The sequence below is a fragment of the Leucopleurus acutus genome (genome assembly GCF_964270905.1).
Source record: "Leucopleurus acutus genome assembly, chromosome: 6".
In the NCBI taxonomy this organism is placed as follows: Eukaryota; Metazoa; Chordata; class Mammalia; order Artiodactyla; family Delphinidae; genus Leucopleurus; species Leucopleurus acutus.
In genome coordinates this window covers 16,626,576-16,650,448 of record NC_139149.1, presented here as the reverse complement: position 1 = coordinate 16,650,448, position 23,873 = coordinate 16,626,576, and the positions used below count along the sequence as shown (strand labels likewise).

At 32.7% G+C, this 23,873-nt stretch overlaps 1 protein-coding gene across 5 annotated transcripts in view; it reads left to right on the top strand.

Moving 5' to 3' along the window:
• DPP10 (dipeptidyl peptidase like 10) overlaps positions 1-23,873 on the top strand; it is a gene marked incomplete at both ends in the record, with an annotated part of 1,304,794 nt that overhangs the window by 1,204,474 nt on the left and 76,447 nt on the right. For 4 of the 5 annotated variants that reach the window (XM_082841086.1, XM_082841085.1, XM_082841089.1 and 1 more), the window contains 2 exons: positions 4,018-4,141; positions 19,711-19,749. In XM_082841086.1, coding sequence (XP_082697212.1) covers positions 4,018-4,141; positions 19,711-19,749 — 163 coding nt within the window. The remainder of the gene's footprint in view (positions 1-4,017; positions 4,142-19,710; positions 19,750-23,873) is intronic. The other variant, XM_082841087.1, reaches the window with a different exon arrangement.

Sequence of the window (23,873 nt, the reverse complement as noted above, 5' to 3'; positions counted from 1 at the left end):
GTCTGAGGTCTTCTGCCAGCCTTCAGTAGGTGTTCTGTAGGAGTTGTTCCACGTGTATATGTATTTCTGGTGTATCTGTGGGGAGGAAGGTGATCTCCGCGTCTTACTCTTCCGCCATCTTCCGCCTTCACCCCTGTTGGAAGATTTTTAATCATAGTTTCAATTTCATTACTTGTGATTGGTCTGTTCATATTTTCTATTTCTTCCTGATTCAGTCTTGGAAGGTTATACTTTTCTAAGAATTTGTCCATTTCTTCCAGGTTGTCAATTTTATTGGCATAGAGTTGCTTGTAGTAGTCTCTTAAGATGCTTTGTATTTCTGTGGTGTGTGTTGTAACTTCTCCTTTTTCGTTTCTAATTTTACTGATTTGAGTCCTCTCACTCTTTTTCTTCATGAGTCTGGCTAATGGTTTATCAATTTTGTTTATCTTCTCAAAGAACCAGCTTTTAGTTTTATTGATCTTTGCTATTGTTGTCTTTGTTTCTATTTCATTTATTTCTGCTCTAATCTCTATGATTTCTTTCGTTCTGCTAACTTTGGGTTTAATTTGTTCTTCTTTCTCTAGTTTCTTTAGGTGTAAGGTTAGATTGTTTATTTGAGATTTTTCTTGTTTCTTGAGGTAGGATTGTATTGCTATACACTTCCCTCTTAGAACTGCTTTTGCTGCATCCCATAGGTTTTGGATCGTCATGTTTTCATTGTCATTTGTCTCTAGGTATTTTTTGATTTCCTCTTTGATTTCTTCAGTGATCTCTTGGTTATTTAGTAACATATTGTTTAGCCTCCATATGTTTGTGCTTTTTACATTTTTTTCCCTGTAATTGATTTCTAATCTCATAGCGTTGTGGTTAGAAAAGATGCTTGATATGATTTCAATTTTCTTAAGTTTACTGAGGCTTGATTTGTGGCCCAAGATATGATCCATCCTGGAGAATGTTCCATGCACACTTGAGAAGAAAGTGTAATCTGCTGTTTTTGGAGGGAATGTCCTATAAATATCAATTAAATCTATCTGGTCTATTGTGCCATTTAAAACTTGTGTTTCCTTATTAATTTTCTGTTTGGATGATCTGTCCATTGGTGTAAGTGAGGTGTTAAAATCCCCCACTATTATTGTGTTACTGTCGATTTCATCTTTTAGAGCTGTTAGCAGTTGCCTTATGTATTGAGGTGCTCCTACGTTGGGTGCATATGTATTTATAATTGTTATATCTTCTTCTTGGTTTGACCCCTTGATCGTTATGTAGTGTCCTTCCTTGTCTCTTGTAACATTCTTTATTTTAAAGTCTATCTTATCTGATATGAGTATTGCTACTCCAGCTTTCTTTTGATTTCCATTTACATGGAATATCTTTTTCCATCCCTTCACTTTCAGTCTGTATGTGTCCCTAGGTCTGAAGTGGGTCTCTTGTAGACAGAATATATATGGGTCTTGTTTTTGTGTCCATTCAGCAAGCCTGTGTCTTTTGGTTGGAGCATTTAATCCATTCATGTTTAAGGTAATTATGAATATATATATTCCTATTACCATTTTCTTAATTGTTTTGGGTTTGTTTTTGTAGGTCCTTTTCTTCTCTTGTGTTTCCCATGTAGAGGAGTTCCTTTAGCATTTGTTGTATAGCTGGTTTGGTGGAGCTGAATTCTCTTAGCTTTTGCTTATCTCTAAAGGTTTTAATTTCTCTGTCGAATATGAATGAGATCTTTTCTGGGTAGAGTAATCTTGGTTGTAGGTCTTTCCCTTTCATCACTTTAAATATATCCTTCCACTCCCTTCTGGCTTGCAGAGTTTCTGCTGAAAGATCAGCTGTTAACCTTTTGGGGATTCCCTTGTATATTTTTTGTTGCTTTTCCCTTGCTTCTTTTAATATTTTGTCTTTGTATTTAAATTTTGGTAATTTGATTATTATGTGTCTTGACTATAAATAATTTTTAACTTAATTTTATACCTAACTTAGTGTCCTCTTTAAAAACCATTTATTGACTAGATTTGCACCAGTTGAATTTTAATGTTTTTTAAGTATGAATTTTCTTTTAAATCAAGATTTCACATCTTATATAGTTAATATAATGTGTCAGTGTCTGGGAAGACATTACAAAGATATTCTTAAAACATTTCACCTGAGGGCTACTTTGAAAGGGAAACACTCAAAATGAATATTTAAATTTTTTTTGTTGTTCCTGTTGTTATTTATTTTAAAAACCATTCATATTAATTCATCTCATTTGGCACAAAATATAATATTAGTCACTTTAGCTAAGTGAGACAAATTTCTGATCAGGTTTGAAATTCTTCTGTATGTCAGTTCTCTCCAGATTTTTCAATAACTATTACCACCTTGATTTTGCAGTCTTTGGTCAGTTGTTTACAACAATCAAATTATTTTTTACTTCAGTTTTGCACATTTATGCCAGTTACTCAGAAATATATATTATCACATTTCAGCACTTTTTTCCTGATTAATTATAGTATCCACTGTCATTTTTCTCCATGCTAAGGCTTCTAGGTAAACTTCTTAAAAGTTAATGCGTATATTTTTCCTTTTTTAATATTCACACTGCCCAAAATGGTAATGCATGCAAAATAAATCAGTTTAAACAAAGCGTAGTGAAAGTGAACAAGACACAGATCTTTAAAGAATCACGAGGCCCATTGATTTGGCCAAAGAGTAATCCTAAACCAGTAGCATATTTGATTCAAAGTTGCCTTGTTAACTTTATTTAGGTAACTTTATTTTATGATTTCACTGAGTTTCTAGGCAATTTTCAAGTGAGACTCAGCTAGTTGTGAAAGGTGCTGGATAGCTTGAAGAGATTATTGAAGAAGATTTGGCAGGATTCACTGTATGACATGTTATGCTTGTCCTTCTGACATCTTTACTTTGATGGGCTAACTGGTTTTCGAGAGGAAGCACTAACTACTCAATAATGTTAGAAATGTGAGATTCAGGTAGCTGAATGTCTAACTCGATGTGTCTAAGGAGAGGTGATTTGTATTACAAGGTTTTACTTTCATAGGTGATTTTTTTCAAAGTCACTTAAAAACCTGATGCATTCATTTTAAGACAATATTCATGGATGGCATTTTTCAAACTATTTCTAAATCATCTAATCTATTTTGAAACTGGGCAATTTTGTTGGAAATTTTTTTTCTTTTTATCATAAATTGAATCAGTATTAATGATTGCATTTTGTTATGTGTGGGTTGGGGGGGTTTGTGATATATTATGTAAATTTCCAGACATAGAATCTATAAAGGAAAAATATAAGCTTTCCCAATCTACAACCATCGTGCGGACATTATAGGCTCCACTGATTAGCATCCTCACTTTACCAAAAATTCAATAACCCGTCATATTCTTCAGTTTGATTCCTTCTTTGTTTTAAACTTTTTCAAATAAATAAGATTAAAAAATAATATTGTAAAAAATATTATGAATAAGATTATATTTCCATTGTCCCTCAATGGAAAAAGACCAAAGCAAACCATTCATGGCTCTGTGGCTCAAGTCCTGTGGATAAAGTGAGATAACATGGAAGTCATACATAAGAAATAACTATTAAATCAATATTAATATTTGCCTTTTAATTGATTATTGAATGAATTTTTGAGAAAGTAAAATAGAATATAACTTAGAAAATTTTTTCTTATTTTGCACATGTTAGCACTGTACTGATCGATAGAAAATTATTTATGAATGTCTAGTATCTTGATTAGTTTTATTTTTTCCAAAAATTTTCCTTCTGTGAAATCATTCACTTTCAAATTTATTCTCAAATTTTCTGTATATTTATGTATATGTGCATGTGTTTACATACATATGCACACACATATATTTGTATTTATATATGTCAATATTTGAAGAAGCAGATGTGTATATATATAAGTGGAGAATAACATGATGTGACATCCTTATAGTGTTTCATTTATTCTGCATGTAAAATAACAAGTGTATATTATTGGTGCTGTACACGTTCTCTGGCTCTAAATGTAAATTTTAATTTTGTTTCCGAACTAGAGAATACTATATCACTATGGTTAAATGGGTAAGCAATACCAAGACGGTGGTCAGATGGTTAAATCGACCTCAGAACATCTCCATCCTCACAGTCTGTGAGACCACTACTGGTGCTTGTAGTAGAGTGAGTATAATTTACTTTCCTTTATGCTTAAAATATAATAGTTTATGCTACCTTTCAAAGGAAAATTAAACAATTCTTTGTGCAAAGACTTCAATATTTAACTTCCAAAGCTATTAGGAGTGTATACTTTAATTCATAAATCTTCCATACGTTGAAGTAAGAAATATAGATGATAAAGAGAAGAGAACAAATTAAGCTTTAAAACAATGAATTCTTATATAGTATAAAGGGTAGTCCAAGCCATGTTAGTTTCATTCTCAAATGTAGGCTTTCTCTCTACTTTTTGACAGTGATTAACTTGAGAATATGTGATATTTCTTTCCTGTCATCTTTAAACAATTCCAAAAATTCATCGTTTTTTCTGTAGTTCAGATTAGTCTTCTAAAATAAGTGTCTCTGTCTTTAAATTATCTAAAAATAGTAAAAAAAAAAATGATTTTTCAGCAACTATGTTTTGAAAGTAGGTTGTATTTCAATTTCTATAATCATGTTTTATAAACTCTGCAGTAGAATCTATATATGTAATTTTAAGGTTATTAGTAAAGGGAATACTTTAATAAGTTTAAATTGTTATATTACATATTTGGTACTTGGTAAAGGGTTCTCAATTATTTAACAACAGAATTTTCAAACTTAAGCTTCTGGACAAGATGGAGTAAATGTTATCAGCCTTGCATCTCCATAGTAATCAACTGTAACACTTTACAAAATATATTAACTATATTCAGACATTGGACAATAAGGCAGTTAAAATATAAATGGTCAAATGAAGCTATGGCTTCCTACTGGTGACACATTTGAGGCCACAGTGCAAGGAGATAGCATCCAAGAAAAGCACAAGTGTATCACTGATCCAAAAAGGCAGGGAGAATCAGAGTTTGAGGTTATTGTGGTGGCTGAATTTTTCAGGACAAGTACCACAGGATAGGAGCTATATATAAAAGAACTTCAACAATATATGTAAAGGTCTCTTAAGTCTTTATCTCAGTGCTTAGCTGTGCAAGTAAAGGGCCTGCCTCAGAGAGGGAAGCAAATAGAGAATCTGCAAGTTGCACAATACTTGGAGACTTTGGAGTAATGAACAGCAAAAATAGAGATTTCTCACTGAAAACCCTAAGCATTCAACTCAGAGCCCAGAAAAAAAATGTATTAGGAATAGAACTATTCTATACTCCTTCTAATAAATCTTTAAATCAAACCTTGAAAGAATTCAGTTCATCTGCCTGTAAACTAGCTGCCTGCCAGAACAAAGTTTACTCTTTAAAATAATTAAAAATTCATTCTCAAAAATGTAGCATTCACAATATCAGTCACACAATTAAAACATACTATATATAGACATAGAAAATATAACTCACCCACCTCCCCCAAAATAAGAAGCAGACTTACAAAGGATATAGATACTGGAATTAACAAATAGACTGAAAAAAAATTTTAAAAGCTTTTAGCTATTTTTGTTATTTAACAAATTAAAGGATGGCCATAATTAGTAAACAGATGAGAAGTTTCAGTAGCTAAATATAAACTATAAAAACAGAGCAATGAAATGTCAGAAACTGAAAAATACAGTGTCTGAAATGAAAAATTGCCTGGATGAGCTTAACATATTGGACACTGTTGTAGTCAAGGAAATATAAATAATTCAAACAGAAGTCTTGAGGGAAAAAAGTTTGGAAAAAAAAAAAGAGCAAAGCCTTAACTACCTGTAGAACAATATAAACTGGTATATATGTAAAATTTTATATACAGAAGGAAAAATTTGAGATACCAGGGCAGAAAAAAATGTAAGAATGTAAAATGTAAGAATGTACAAAAATGTAACAATGACTTAAATAATCAAATTTGATGAAAAACCATTAATCCATATATCCAAGAAGTTAGAAAATCTCAAACAGAATAAAGACAAAGAAAAAAATACATCACCACATAGTACATAAATTAATGCAAACAAAAGATTAAGAGAGGAAATTTAAAGTAGCCTGAGAGAAAAACACATTACATATTGGGAAATATAATGATGAGAATTACGGCCTGTGTCTCACCAGAAACAATGCAAACCAGAAAGCAACGGAAGGAAGTTGTTATTAAAGGACTAAATCCTATGAAAATATCTTTAAAAAATGAAGACCAAGGAAGATATTTTCAGATAAATTGGAACTGAGATAATTCATCAAAAGTAGATCTGCAAAAAAAAAAAAAAAAAGTAGATCTGAATAAATAACAGGAAATTAAGTTATTCAGGCTAAAATAAATGACATCAGATGAAAACTCAGATCAAAATGAAGGAAATAAAGGTGCCAAATAAGGTAAATATGTGAATAAAATAATTTCTAGTACTTAAATTTTCATAAAGGTAATTAAGGAAATTAAAGTAGTATACAATAGAGATATTAATAGAATAATTTCATAATGATACAGTGTGAATTGATTAGGAAGATATAACAATTCTAAGTACCTACACTTCTAATAATGAAGTTTCTAAATATTTAAGCAAAAGCTGACAAAACTAAGGAAGAAATAGAAATATATTGAGACTTAAATATTATTTTCAATGTATTTGATGAAATAAGTCATCAAAAATCTGTAATGATAACAAAAGATCTGGACAATACTATCAACACCTTAAACAAATTGATATTTAGGAAAAATTTCACTCAACAACTATATAATAAACAATCTTTTCAAGTGCAAGGGGAATATTCAAAAATCTCAAAGTGCAAAAAGTGAAATCAAGCAGAGTATATTGTTTGACTACAAGAGAATTAAATTAGAAATTAGTAACTAAAAGATATTTGGGAAATTGACAAATATTTGGAAAATTAAAAAAACATACTCCTAAATAATTCATAAGTTAAAGGACAAATCACAAAAGAAATTAAAAACAATTTTAAATTCGAACATAATGAAAACATAGCAGGTCCAAATATATAGGTAAAGCAAAATGATGTTTAAAATGAAGTTTATATCTTTAAATGCATATATTAGAAAAGGAAAAATGTATTGAATCAATGGTAAATCTCCAAGTTATGAAGCTAGAGAAAGAAGTACAAAATTAGCTCAAAGTAATTAGAAGGACTGAAATATAAAAAGAAAAGTACAAATTAATAAAACACAAGACAATCTATAGAGAAAATCGGTGAAAGCAAAAATTATTTTAAAAGATGAATAAAATTGATAAATCCTTATTTGTACTGATGAAGAAAAAACACCCCACAAACTACCAATTTCAAGAATGAAAGGGTCCCTATCAATATACTGATGGCATTTTTTACAGAACTAGAACAAATAATTTTAAAATTTGTGTGGAAACACAAAAGACTCTGAATAGACAAAATAATTTTGAGAAAGAACAGAGCTGGAGGGACCACACTCCCTCCTACAGACTGTACTACAAAACTACAATAATTAGACCAGTACAGTATAGGCACAAAAACAGACATAGATCAATGGAACACAATAGATATCCTGGAAATAAATTCACACACTTATTGTCAATTAATCAATGACAAAGAAGGCAAGAATATACAATGGAGAAAAGACAATCTTAACAATAAGTGGTGCTGGGAAAACTGGGAAGCTACATATAAAAAAATGAGATTAGAACATTTCCTCACACCATATATTGGGGTTGGCCAAAAATTTCGTTTGGGTTTTTCCCTAAGATGTTATGGAAAAACCTGAATAAACTTTTTGGCAAGCCCAATACAAAAATAAATTCAAGATGGATTAAAGACCTAAATGCAAGACCTGAAACCATAAAACTCCTAGAAGGAAACATAGACAGAACACTCTTTGACATAAATTGTAGCAATACTTTTTTTTGAATCTGTCTCCTAAGGCAAAAGAAATAAAACCAAAAATTAAAAATGAGACCTAATCAAACTTAAAAGCTTTCACACAGCAAAGGAAACTATTGACAAAATGAAAAAATCTACTAAATGGGCAACAGCATGCTTCCACTATGCCACTCTGCTAAGCACAGGATAATCTACTAAATGGGAGAAAATATTTGCAAATGATATGACTCATAAGGGATTAATATACAAAATATATAAACAGCTCATACAATTCAATATCTAAAAAGAAAGCCCAATTTAAAAATGGGCAGAAGACCTGAATAGACATTTTCCCAAAGAAGACCTTCAGATGGCCAACAGGCACATGAAAAGGTGCTCAACATTGCTAATCATCAGAGAAATGCAACTCAAAACCACAATGAGATGTCACCTCACATGTGTCAGAATGGCTATTATCAAAAAGATAACAAATAACAAATGTTCAGGAGAATGTGGAGAAAAGCCAACCCTGTACACTGTAGGTAAAAATGTCAATTGTTGCAGCCACTTGGAAAACAGTATGGAGGTTCCTCAAAAAACTAAAAATAGAACTACCTTATGACTCAACAATTCTACTTCTGGGTATACATCCAAAGAAACACCCCAAAAACACTAATTTGAAAAGATACATGCATTACAATATTCATTGTGACGTTATTTACGATAGCCAACATATGAAAGCAACCTAAGTGTCCATCAACAAATGAATGGATAAAGAAGAAGTGGTATACACACATACACACACACACACATATATATATATATAATGGAGTATTGATCAGCCATAAAAAAGAATGAAATTTTGCTATTTGCAATAATATGGATCGACCCAGTGCATGTTATACTTAGTAAAATAAGTCAGACAGAAAAAGACAAATACTGTATATTATCACTTATATGTGGACTCTAAAACATAAAACAAATGAATGAATATAACAAAACAGAAACAGACTCACAGATATGGAGAACAAACTAGTGGTTACCAGTGGGGATAGGGGATTAAGGGGTACAAACTACTGTATATAAAATAAATAAGCTATAAGGATATATTTTACAGCACAGGGAATATAGTCAATATTTTAAAATAAGTTTAAATGGAGTATAATCTATAAAGATTTTGAATCACTATGTTGTACACTTGAAAATAATATAATATTGTAAATCAACTATACCTCAACAAAAATAAGAATGAGAGGGGGCATCACTATAGAGCCTATAAATATTTAAATGGTAATAAGGGAGTTGTGTGCCAATAAATTCTCAAGTATATTATATGAAAAAAAATTATTTGAGAGGTAAAAATGACCAAGACTATTGTCTGAAAAGGAAAAACACTGGAATAGTTCTATACCAATTAGAGAAATTGAATTAATGATTACAAATCTTCCCACAACAAAAACTCCAGGACCCAGTGGCTTCAGTGATGGATTCCTTTAATGATGTAAGGAATAAAAGAGGTCACAAGTCATCAAGGTGGCAACATAGGTCATTCCAGACTTCAGTCCCTCTCAGAAGAAGACAAAAAGCAACTATCCATACACAGGACACCACCGTGAAAATCCTGCGACATGGGAGTGAGAGTGAAGCACCCCCCTGGACCACAGAGACTGAAAAGAACCCATTAGAAGGATAAGAATAGTGGCTACACTCTGATTGCATTGCCTCTCCCCCAGGCCAGCATAGTGCCACACTGAGAGGGTCCCCTCTGGACTTAAAGTTTCTCCAGTAGGAAAAAAGAGGGCCCAAGGTGGACATCTAGCTCCCCCAGAATTGTGGGTTTTTTCATGGGAGGCCCACTTGAGTCTTGCCTCTGGAGGCTCATGGGGGGAATTTGGAGGATTAGTCCACTGGAGATGAGATCGTGATGGAGAAGGGTGGGCTGGATCTTATAGTAACCAACTCTCAGATCTTGGCAGACAGAGTTCATCTTCCCAGTGGTGCTCAAGTAGAAATCCAAAACAGCAATTTTGCCATCTGTAAAGCCGAGACAGTGACCCCGTCTGGCCAGGGTACTAGGTTTGTAGTTCTGCCTGACTCAGGACCCCAAATGGGAAGCATAATCAGCTGTTCTGTGGCCCTGCAGAAGGAAACTAGTTCATAGCTCTGCCTACTGCTGAGTGCAGCTCAGCACTGTCTGACCAGGAAGCCTGGCCCGATCACCCAGGAAGCTCTATAGACCAGTAGCACCTAAGTGAGAAGTGAACCCAGCCAGTGGCTTTGCCCTTCTACAGAACCAAAGCTAATGGCTCCATCTGACCAGGGAGCTTGGTACACAGCTCAGCCTGATTCGGTCTCTAAACCGTGAGCCTTGCCACTATTGGATCCTGTTCTGTGGCCTCAGCCAAGCAGGAAGCTAATTCTTAGGCCCACTCAGTGCTGAATATAGCCTCTAGTCCCACCCAACCTGTAAACATAACCAGAGCACCCAGGATGCTGCATAACCCATCCTACATCCTCACCTACAGTGGCATCTGAACAGTGAATTGGGCCAGTAACTATGCCCATCTACAGAGCAAAACCCTTGGCCCTGTCTTGTCAGGAAACTCATTGTGCAGTTTTGCCTAATTTGGAGCCCCAAACAATGTGCTGTGCTGTCCTTGGGGCCCATTCTGCTGCCCTCCCTGCATAAGGAAGCTAATTTATAGCCCTTCCTACTGCACTACCCAATCCTACCCAACTAGGAAGCCTGATGGGAGAAATAGTGTAGCCCATCCTACCACCATGCTTGTGCAAAAAATCAAGCCAGTCCTATCTAACAGGTCCCTGTCCGTGGCACCGCCACATGTACACCTCAGAGCCTGGGAAGTGGTTTTGCCCCAATATAGACCCCAATAGCAAGCTCCACATTCCCAAGGATGTTACCAGTTGACCCCAAGCTGACCTGACTGATGAAGGGCTGTCTCTGTAAAAGCAAACCTGTAAAGTTTAGAAGAGGAGAACCCTTACTCATACGCCCAGATACCGAAGTAAGGAAGCAAGGATCACAAAATATCAGGTAAACATGACACTACCAAAGGAAAGTAATAAAACTCCAATAACTGACCCTAAAGAAATGGAAATCTATCTAAGTTATCTGCTTGAAATTGGGTGTTATATCATATGTAAGCCTCATGGTTACCACAAAGGAAAAGCCTATAATAATTGTACAAGAAATTATGTTCATGGAGTCAAAACATACCACTACAAAACTTCATCAAATCACAAAAGAAGACAGCAAGACAAGAAGCAAGGAACAAATGGATCTGTAAAGCCATAAAACCAAAAAACAGTGAACAAAATGGCAATAATAAGTCCTTACCTATTAATAATTACATTAAATGTAAATGGATTAAATTTTCCAGTCAAAAGACACAGAGTGGCTGAATTGATTAAAAAATATCCAGTAATATGCTGCCTACATATATTGACTGAAAGCAAAAGCATGGAAAAAGATATTTCAAGCAAATGTTAAACAAAGGAAAGCAGGGTAGCTATACTTGTTTCAGAAAGATATAGACTTTAAGCAAAAAAATGGCAATGAAAGACAGAAAAGGTCATTATTTAAAGATAAAGGGGTCAATCCATCAAGAACACATAACAATTGTAAATATTTATGCATCCATATATAAATATATAAAGTAAATACTAACAAAACTAAAAAGAGAAATAAACATCAACACAATAATAGTTGGAGAATTCACTACCCCACTCTCAGCAATGGGTATATCATCCAGAGAGAGAATCAAGGAAATAGTTGATTTTAACAACACTATAGAGCAAATGGAGCTAATAGACATATATAGAATACTCCCATACAACAGCAGCAGAATACACATTCTTCTCAAGCTCACGTGGAACTCTTTATAGGATAGATTATATGTTAGGCCACAAATCAAGTCTCAGCAAATTGAAGATTGAAATCATACCAAGTTTTTTTTCTGATCACAATGGTATGAAACTAGAAATCAATAGCAGGAGGAAAATTGGAGAATTCAGAAATACATGGAAAGTAAACAACACACTCTTGAACAACCAATGAATCAAATAAAAAATAAAAGGGGAAATAGAAAAATATATTGAGACAAACAATAATGGAAACACAATATACCAAAAGATATGGGAATTATTTGAAGAAGGTCTAAGAGGAAAGTATATAGCTATTAATATATACATCAAGAAAATAGAAAGATGTCAGAAAACAACCTAATTCTATATCTCAAGGAACTAGAAATAGAAGAACAAAGTAAGCCCAAAATTAGCAGAAGGAAGGAAATAATAAAGATTAGAGGAGAAACAAATGAAATGTAGAGTTGGAAAACAATAGAAGCAATTCATAAAACTAAGAGCTGGTTCTTTGAAAATATAAACAAAATTGGAAAACCTTAAGTAGATTGACCAAGAAAAGAAGAGACAGGACTAAAAGTTTTTAAACATTATAAATGAAAGAGAGAACATAGCAACTGACATAGATATTGCAGAAATACAAAGTTCTTAGAGACAACTATGAACAATTATATGCCAACTAATTGGACAACCGAGAAGAAATGGATAAATTCCTAAGAACATCAAACCTACCAAGAATGAATCATGAAGAAATAGAAAATCTGAACAGACCAATTACTACTAAAGAGGTTGAATCAGTAATCAAAATCCTCCCAACAAAGAAAAGCCCAGGACCAGATGGCTTCACTGGTGAAAATTACCAAGTATTTAAAGAATTAACACTAATCCTTTCCAAACACTTCCCAAATGTCGAAGAGGAGCGGACACTCTCAAACTCATTTTATGTGTCAAGCATTACTCTGATATTGCAGCCAGACAAGGATGCTACAAGAAAGGAAAATTAAGACCCATATCACTGGTGAATATAAATGTAAAAATTCACAACAAAATACAAGCAAACTGAATTCAGAAGCATATTAAAAGGATTATATACCATGACCAAGTGGGATTCATCCCTTAGATATAAAGATGATTCAACATATGCAAGTCAATAAATGTGATACACCACATTAATAGTATGAAAGATAAAAATCATCTCAATAGATGGAGAAAAAAGCATTTGACAAAATTCAACATCCATTTATGAAAAAAACTCTCAACAAAGTGGCTATAAAGGGAACATACTGCAACACAATAAAGTCAACATATGACAGACTCATAGCTAACTTCATACGCAATGGTGAAAAGCTAAAAGCTTTCCCTCTAAGATCAGGAACAAGACAAGGATGCCCACTCTCACCACTCTTATTCAACATAGTACTGAAAGATTTTCAGATAAGAGAAAGAAATAAAATCCATCAGAATTAGAAAGGAAGAAGTAAAATTGCCTCTATTTGCAGACGATATGATTTTATACATAGAAAATACTGAAGACTCCACCAAAAACCATTAGATCTAATCAATGAATTCAGTAAAGTTTCAGGATGCAAAATCAACGTATATTAATCAGTACTGTTTATATATAATAACAAATTATCTGAAAAAGAATAAAAGAAAATGATCCCATTTACAATAGAATTCAAAACAATAAAATATTTAGGAATAAATTTATCTTAGGAGGTGAAAGATATCTATACTGAAAACTATAGGACACTGATAAAAAAAATTGAGAAAGACAGAAAAAGAAGGAAAGATATCTTGTGTTCATGGATTGGAAAAATTAATATTGTTAACGTGTTTGCAATACAAATGTTATGCAATACAAATCAGATTCCAGTGGCATTTTTTTACAGAAATAAATAAAATATTCTAAATTTGTATGGAGCAACAAAAAACCCTGAATAGCAAAAGCAATCATGTGAAAGAAAATCAAAACTGGAGGCATCATACTCCCAGATTTCAAACTATGCTAAAAAGCTATGTTAATTAAAACAGTATGATACTGGAATAAAAATAGACACATAGACCCATGGATCATAATAGAGAGCCCAGGAATAAACTGCCACATATATATCCAACTGCTATTTGATAAGGGAGCCAAGAACATGCAATGGGAAAAGGACAGTCTCTTCAAGAAATGGTGCTGGGAAAACTGTATAACCACATACAGAAAAATGAAATTGGACCCCTATTTACACCATTTACAGAAATTAAATCTAAATGGATTAAAGACAAATAAAAGACATGAATCCATAAAAAAATCCTTGAAGAAAACAAAGGGGAAAACTTTCTTGACTTTGGTCTTGGATTGGATTTTTGGATATAACATCTAAAGCACAAGCAACAAAATAAAACGTAAACTATGTCAAATTAAAAAGCCCCTGCACAGCAAAAGAACAGTCAACAAAATGAAAAACCAACCTACGGAATGGGAGAAAATATCTGCAAATCATATGTCTGATAAGGGGTTAATATCCAAAATATATAAAGAACCCATATACCTCAATAGCAAAAGTAATAATCCAGTTAAAAAATGGGCAAATGACCTAAAGTAGACATTTTTCAAAGAAGATATTCAAATAACCAATGGTATATGAAAAGGGCCCAACATCTCTAATCATTAGGGAAATGCAAATCAAAACCATAATGAGATATCACCTCATACATGTTGAAATGGCTGTTATCAAAAAGACAGAAAATAACAAGTGTTGGTGAGGAGGTGGAGAAAAATGAATCCTTGTGTTTTGTGGTGGGAATGTATATTGGTATATCCACTATGGGAAACAATAAGGCAGATACTCAAAAAATTAAAACAGAACTACTATATGATTCAACAGTTCAACTTCTGGGTATATAACTGAAGTAAATAAAATCACTATCTTGAAGAGATATTTGCAACCCCAATGTCATTGCAGCATTATTTATAATAACCAAGACATGGGAAAAAAACCTAAGTATTCATCAGTGGATAAATGGATGAATGAAATATGTCATATATATGCAATGTAATACTATTCAGCCATTAAAAAGGAAAATTTGCCATTTATGACAACATAGATGGACCCTGAGGGCATGTATGCTAAATGAAATAAGCCAGACAGCAAAAGACAAGTACTGTATGATCTCACTTATACATGAAATGTAAAAAAGCAAACTTATAGAAACAAAGATTAGGTTTGTGCTTTTTAGAGTCAGGAGTGGGGGTGGGAGAATTGGGTAAAGGTGTTTAAAAGGTACAACTTCAGTTATAAGGTAATAAGTTCTGGGGAAGTAATGTACAACATGATGACTATAGTTAAATACTGTATTATATATTTAAAAATTGCTGAAAGAGTAAATCTGAAAGTTCTCATGACAAGGGGAAAAATTGTTAGCTGTGTGAGATGATGGCTATTAACTAAACTTATTGTGGTGATCATTTTGTAATATATACATGTATCACATCATTATGTTGTACACCTTATACTATGTTGTATGTCAATTATTTATTGATAAAACTGGGGAATAATGGAATAGTTTCTACCATTCCTACATTCTCTAAAAAGTGGAAAAGGAAGAGAACTTCTCAACTTATTTTTATAAGGGTAACATTATCATGCTACCAAAACTAGACAAGGACGTTACAAGAGAGACCATTTTAGACTGATATTTGTTATGAACATTGCATTCAGAAAATTTTTTATCATATTAATATATCATTCTGGACAACATTGAGAATACTGCATCTTGACTAAGTGGGGTTTTACCCTGGAATTTAAGGTTAGTTTATATTGAAAATCAATGTAATTCACTGTTTCAACAGAAAAAAAAAGAAAAATAAATAAGCAATTATCTTAATAGATGAAGAAAAAGCAACTGACAAAACTCAACATTCATTCATGATGACTTTCAACATAAATGAATAGAAAGTAATATCCCCAATATGATGAAGGATACCCACAAAGTAACCAATAAATATTATACTCAATAGTGAAACATTATCCTTGTTCACCTAAAGATCGACAATAAGGTAAGGATACACATTCTAACTCTGTTAAGCAAACTTATTAGAGACTCTAATCAGAGTAACTTTCAAAGAATAACTATCATGATGATTGGTAAGGAAGAAGTAAAATTATCTTTATTTGTAGATGATATTATTGTATAAATAAAATGTAAGAAATCTACCAAAAATACTAGAATAGATGACAATTCATAAGTCAAGGCACCAACTTCAATTGTTTTTTCCCTTTCCTGATTTTTATCATTTTACTGTAAAAAATATGTAAATATATAGGATACTACAGTTTTCTTAAGAAATGCTCACTGAATTATTTAAGGGTAAATGGATACAATACTTCAGAACTGCTGTCAAATTGTTTAGAAAAAAACTACATTTCTAACTTTTAATTGATTTTGAAAAAAGAGACTTCTACCAGCCTCTCAAATAATTTAGAATCAGAGGGGAGAGATATATAATAATAAAGCAAATGGAGCACAATATAAATACATGAGGAATATGTCTAAAGGATATGCAGATGTTTCTTGAACTGGTCTTTTACCTTCTCTGTAAGTTTGCACTTGTTTCAAAATGAAGATTTAAGAAGTAACAAAATATATTTCCAAGATTGGTAATATTATGGTGGAAAATAAAAATACTTAAAATCTTTAAAACATTAGGTACATAGGAATAAATTTAACAAAGAGTGGCAAAATCTTAGTACTGAAAACTAAAACATTGCTGAAAGGCATTAAAGAAGACCTAAAGAAGAAGTTAAGCCACATTCCTGAATTGAAAGGCTTCATGTTGTAGATGTCAGTTCTACTCAAATTGTACTATAGTTTCAATACAATATGAATTAAACTCTCAGCAGACTTTTTTTTTTTTTTGGTAGAAACAGACAAGATAGTTTTTAAATGCATATGGAACTACAAAAGGCCTGACCAGGTAAATCAATACCCTAAAGAAAAAAAAGATAATAATTGGAAGAGTTGCACTACATGATTTCAGGAATAACCAGAAAGCCACAGAAACTTAGAGATTGTAATGGAGGCAAAAGAACACACAAATCGATCAGTTGAACTGAATAGTGTTTCCAGAAATAGATCTATATTTATATGATCAATTGACTTTCAGCATAGGTGCCAAAGCAATTCAATAGGGGGAAATGGCACTGGAACAATTAATAACCGGATGGAAAATACAATGATGGTTGACATTTCTTATACTATATTCTAAAATTTGTCTGAGACATACTACAGCCTTAAATCTAAAAGCTAGTACTGTCAATCTTCTAGATGAAAAGATGGAATATAACTTCACTATATTGAATAGACAAAGTAGTCATTTATCATAAAAGAAAAAAATAAATCAGACATCATCAAAATTAGAAACTTCTCATCAAAGACCCTATTAGGAAATCAAACAGCTAACCACAGACTGGGAGAAAATATTTTTCAAAATGTGCATCTGACGAAGAAATATATACGTTTCAATAATAAAAGACAACCCAATGAAAAAGTCAAAATGTGTGAACAGAAACTTGTAAAGAAGTAACAAACTCATGAAAAAGTACTCAAAATTGTTACACATTAGGAAAATATAGATTAAATCATAATGAGGTAACACTACATACCATTAAAATGAATAAACTTAAAACAACAACAAAAAAGGTGACAGTTTTAACTGCTGATGAGGATGTGGAGAATTGCAAATCTCATTCTTTGTGGGTAGAAGTGTGACTTTACTTTAAAAGAATGATTTTGTAGTCTCAAAGAACGTTAAACACACATATATAAATATATATGTGTGTGCATATATATCTCAGGAGCTCCATTCCTAGATATTTGCATAAGAAATAAAAACCTGTTTCCACCAAAGGATTTGTTTAAAACACGTCTTTTTTAGAGAAGCTTTATTCACAATAGCTAAAAACTGGAAACTATCCAACTGTCCATTAACAAGAAATGAATAAACAAAATGAGGCATATCAATACAATGACATTCCACTCTGCAATTTAAAAAGAAACAGAAGACTGATACACTGAACAATATGAATGAATCTCAAAAACGTGGTGTGAAAGAAGCACTACACGAAAGAGTACATAATACATGATTCCCATTATCTGAATTTCTAAAACAGGCAAAACTAATCTATGGAAAAAGGTTTGGAAGAGTAGTTGCCTTATTGGAAACTGTGAAGGGGCACGAGGAAATGTGTTTGGAAGTGTAAAGGTCATATATCTTGATGGGATGTAAATACATTTATCAAAACTCATCACATAAACTTACGATCTGTACATTTCACTATATGCAAATTACACTTCAGTATTTTTAAACATAATTTTTAAATGGTCTGTAAAAGATAGCAATAAAGAGGAAAAAATTTATCTGTGATTGGAATGATGAGCATAGCTATGAAAACAAAGTTGATGCATCAGCCATTTACTTATTGGGTTTCGCTGACACTCTTTACATTTAGCTTGCATATATTAGAAATTTTATTTCAATTATCCTTTTTCATCTGGCTGGCTTATAGATTGACCAGGATTTCATCATTTATTTGTTAAACTGTTCTGGATGGTTTCTTACTGAGATGATCACAAAGTCATTTAAAAATTGTTCATGCGTATACGTATTCTAGTTAGAGAAAGCCTGCCATCTCTATATAGGGAAAATCTATATAGGTAAAGTGCTTCAATAGAAAAGATACAGGAACCCTATCGTATTCTTGAATTGATACCTTATTGATATTCTATTATATTTCTATTCCATTTATGGAGTTTAAAATTTTACTTTCTACAATAATAGAAATAATAAGACAGATAATTGCATGTGAAGTTTTGGACCCTCGTGGAGTCTAAAACTTAGTGACACTAATGAGCAGTGGCACTGATATATTTTTTTGTGTGTCTGTGTTTTACAGATATCAAGGATGATTATTGCTGAAGTGTGACTAGAAAATCAAGGAATGATTTAGTTAGATGTTTTTCTGATGTCTGTATATAGAGAAAATCTATTGGAAGAAAAAAGCCCTGAAAATGGACAATGGTTAATTATAATGTAATAATAATATGGCTTTAAAAGAGGAAATTGGTAAAAAAAACCAAAACCTATAAATAAATAATAATCATTATTTACAATTTGAAATGAGTACTTTTGCATAGAGGTAAAATCTCTAACATATTACGATTTAGTTTTCTTCATTTTAATAATTTTATTATAGAGTCATTTTTTCCAGAGAACCACAAGATATTTCATAAGTTACTACATGTAAACAACATTACTAAAATTTATTTTATCTACACATATTCAACTTGAGATGAAATTTGTCTAATTTTGCTTTTTGAAATATAATTTTGGTTCTGATCCTATGCAAGATTATTTTAAACACACATAAAATTTTGCCATTTCAAATGTTTAGTTGTTTTCCCTAAGGGGAAAAAATGACTATGGTAAGAGTGGATGGAATGTTGACAAAATGTCCACTTTTAAATTTTATTCCTGGCTGTTTGCCCAGTTTTTTGGAAGGACTTAATATTTGTTTCCTGATGATGCCTAGAGGTGAAAAGAGACTGTGTCTAGTGGTTCAAAACAGTTTGAATGAAGTAATCAAACGGAGCTGGAAAATGATCTTCTGTCTCTGGTTAAGTACAACTGAGAATTCTGAAGGAGTTCACCAAAGAAAAGACTATAATTAGAATATCATTTCATCCCATTTCTCTACTTATTCATTCAGTTTAAGTCAATAATGACAATGTGATCTCCCGTGGTATTTCACCAGCTGCAGGAAGAAAAAATGTGCCTATAGGATAACAGTGTAAAAAAGGTTAAACTGATGCGTGCTCACTTTGGTCTTTAGATGCTTCATGGAGTTAATTGTTTTGTTTCAGAAATATGAGATGACATCAGATACATGGCTATCTAAACAGGTATGGTATAGGTGGTCTCTTTATGTCACATTTTGTCCATCACGCCCATCCTGTTCACTCATTTGTTATGTATAACTTTTTCTCAAAAGTTATTTCAGTAGTATGAATTTAAGGCTCTGTTATGTTTGAATAAATGAGTCTTTTTCATTAAAATATTTATAACTTGGGCTCTATGACATCATTTGTAGAAAGATTACTTCTGTTTTTTATAGGACATAAATTGTAGAATAACTACCAGGATCCATTTTCAGGACCATTCATATAAGTAAATGTTTGTGTAGAAGAAGGAGAAAAAGATGTGACCCATTAAAACTACAAACCATCAGCATTGCTCAAATCACCCAGAAAATTGACGAAACCTCCACATAACTTGGTTATGTGGAGATTATTCAGGTGAACATTTCTTTCCTTAGATATATCCTAGCTCATAATGCTAGCTTGTGATATAAATGAAGCTGGAATCCAGATGATCACAGAAGAAAAAACAAACATCTCCACAACATGCTTTCATACTGGACATTTCAGAAGGAAGCACAAATAGATTATTCAAATATAGCTGAACCCATTTTACTACTAATTTCATCACTACTTTTTGCAAAGGGAAGTATTTTGTTTGGCTTGTTTGGTTTTGATTTGTTTTGTTCTTTACAGTGCTCTTTTATTTTATATTCTCTCCCTGGGTGTCATATACATCTGTGGTTTCAATTACCACCACCAAGTATATAGCCCCAGGCAACTCACTTCTGAGTTCTGAAATATCCAAATTCATGCTTGGCATCTTCTGCTGAATCTGTGAAAGTAACTGCACACTCCACAGGTTCAAACTAAACTTCTCTGTCTTCCAGTCAGTCTGTCTTCTTATCATAGGAGTCAAGGACGTATTTATCCATCCAGCTATCAAAATCATAAACCTAGTGGGGATTTTTAAACATTGTCTTATCCTTATCTGCATATATTATTATTCATCACCAAGTTATTTTGATTTTACTCTCAAAGATCTCAAGTCAATTTACTTTTCTCCAGTTCACAAACACCATACAGGATTAAACTACAGGCACTGCATTTCCTTCTTAACTGGTGAACTCTCAACCCCTTAGCGTTGAGAGTTCCCCTTAGGAACCTGACAATCTGTTCTCTACACTGCAAACTGGCTGAGTGGTCTTTTCAAAATATGTATTTGATTGTCACTACCCACAACACTCATATTCTCTCACAACTAAAACAATTTTTATCTCCCCTTTGTTCTACAGATAAAGACCAACATCCTTAAAGGGTCTACCAAGGATTAAGTTGAAAGCCTTTCCAGCTCTGTGTCATACCATCTTTTCTCCCATTTTTTCCATTAGCCCTCCTCATATACCCAGGACCTTTATGTGAACTCTTTCTTCTGAACAGAGTTCTCTCAACTACTTTCTTATGTGAAGGCTGCTCATTTGTCAAACCTCAGCCTAAATCACCTGCATAAGAAGTCACCTCCTCAACCACACTAAACAAATCACATTCCCCAATAAAAGTTAAAGTCAAGTTAATCTTTATGAAACACTCATACAGTTAGTTCTGTGACTTTTTTACTACATTCACAAGAGCAGGAAGGTTATTCATTTTTTGTTACCCACTAATACAAATGCTTAATATGGAGTCTGGTTATAAGAAGAGATCCATATATACTTGTTGAACAAATAAAGAAAAAGAGTAAGAAGGATTGTGAATAGGCTAAACCTTTGCTTGTTCGAAGTATAGGCATGTCTATCTATCTATCTATCTATCTATATTATCTATCTATCTATCATCCATCTATCATCTATCCATAGGTAACAATATGAACTATTTAATCTTAGTCAAGGTACAAAATGAAATTGGGGGAAAAAATCTTGTTTTTTTAGCCAATAATGGACTCTTACAAAATTAAATTAGATACTTAAAATAAAAATCATTGAAAACAATAACATAATGGATATGGATTTATTCTAAACTGCCTGCTTTATTAAACCTATTTTGCTACCATTTTGATTGCTAGTGACATTCATAATAGTCTAACATACAACAACACAATGCATGCTCTTTTGGGATTATGTTATCTACATTTTAAGTCCCAAATTCATAAATATTTAATAGAAACTTTTTAAAATAAAGAAACCAGTTATCAATTATTCAATAAAAAATGCAGGGAGTAGTTTGTCATGGTTAACTTTTTCTCCAAAAGCTCTAAGGGAATTTTAGGAAATACTTAGAATTCAATGAAATTTAAAGGATGAGAATCTATAATGAGATGAAACAAGTTTCCAAGAAAATTAGAAATTTAATGTAATACTCATATGCTTGTTTTCTGGATAGTGAGAAGAGCAGAGAGAAGTGGGCATGTTTGCCCTAGCTTTCAAGAGACTTATAGTTGGAATAACCAGTGTAAAAAACATTTGGCCAAGAGGTGGACTTTGTTATCCTCAGCTCATTATCCTGTGTGCCATAAATACTGCCTTGTTTAAGGTCATAAATGTAGACAGTTAGACTGGCTCTACTTCTTTATTTGATTGCAGGGAAGGCTCTGCATAGAGCTGTATGTTTATAACTAGTTACATTTCAATGGTGAAAGTTTTTAAACCTAGCAATGTATTGGAGATTATAATTCCCATCTACTCTTTAAAATGAACTATTTCTAAGGTACCAGAATTGGAGGAACAGGGACTAACATAAAAAGCACATTGCTCAGATATCCCCATACCTAATTTATTCTTGGAGCAAAGCACAGGAGGAAAATGTTGAATAAGGGAGAAGCCAATAGTTTGGAGTAAATGTGGTGGATAAAGTGATATATGTAACAAATATTTTTGCCCATTGTACACATGCATTCATCTGTTCAATTATAAGAAGGTCACCTACTGTGTCCTAGGCAATAGAGCTAAAAAAGATAAAATTACAAACTTAGTTTAATTATTACTTGCCTAGTGAAGGAAGTCAACTATATAATAGAGTGTACTGAAAGCCATGATAGAGATGAATACAGAGTACTATTCAGAATCTCTGAGGAGAGATTTCCTAACTAGAAGAGACTCTCTAACTAAGGAAATTTGGAAATGGTTTCTGTTCTGAGTTTAAGTAAAAAATGAGTAAGATTTAGCACAAAAAGGACGACTGAAAGGTTAGGCCAGACAGAAGAAACCCCATGTGCAAAGGCAAAGAGAGAAATATTCCACAGGGGCAAGAGATGGAACATAGTTGAACAATGTGATTCACTCAGTCAAGTGTCTTGTCAGTATTTATTATATGCCTTGTAATGCAATTTTCCCATCCTTGAATTGTATTACCTCAGAGTTTTAAATTTATTACACATATCATCTTATATTTTCATGAGTGTCCATGAAGTTGACAAGGAAAATAATATTTTTATGTTTCTATCATGGGATGTCATTACTAATAAAGCTAGAATCAGACTCGAGATTATTAAAATAGTTATTAATTTACATATTCAGTCAATAAATGATTATTAAGTACAATTTATGTAACAGTCACTGTCCTGGGTGCTGGAGACAAAGCAGTGAAGAATGGAGCTTACATTCTAGAGGAATACCTCCTATCTCTCTATCTACCTACCTACCTATATGCACATATACACATATCCATTCATGTACAAACAAATGTATGCATACATAAAATATGTATGGTATTAGGTGGTACGGAAAAAAGTAGACAGTAGGCAAAAGTGGGATGAGGGATTCAGATACAGTTGGATGACCTGGCTTTCCTGATCACACTTTATATGGGTAATCAGGAAACACCTCACTGATAACAGACATAAGAAAGAGGTGAGATCAAGAAAGATCCTTTTGCAGCAACATGGATGGACCTAGAGATCGTCGTACTGAGTGAAGTCAGAAAAAGACAAATATCACATAATATCGCTTATACTTGGAATCTAAAGAAAGTATACAAATGAACTTATTTACAAAACAGAAATAGAGTCACAGATGTAGAAAACGAACTTATGGTTTCCAGGGGGGAAAGGGAGAGGGATAAATTGGGAGATTAGAATTGACATATACACATTACTATATATAAATAAATAACTAGTAAGGATCTAGTTTATAGCACAGGGAACTCCACTCAATACTCTGTAATGGCTTATATGG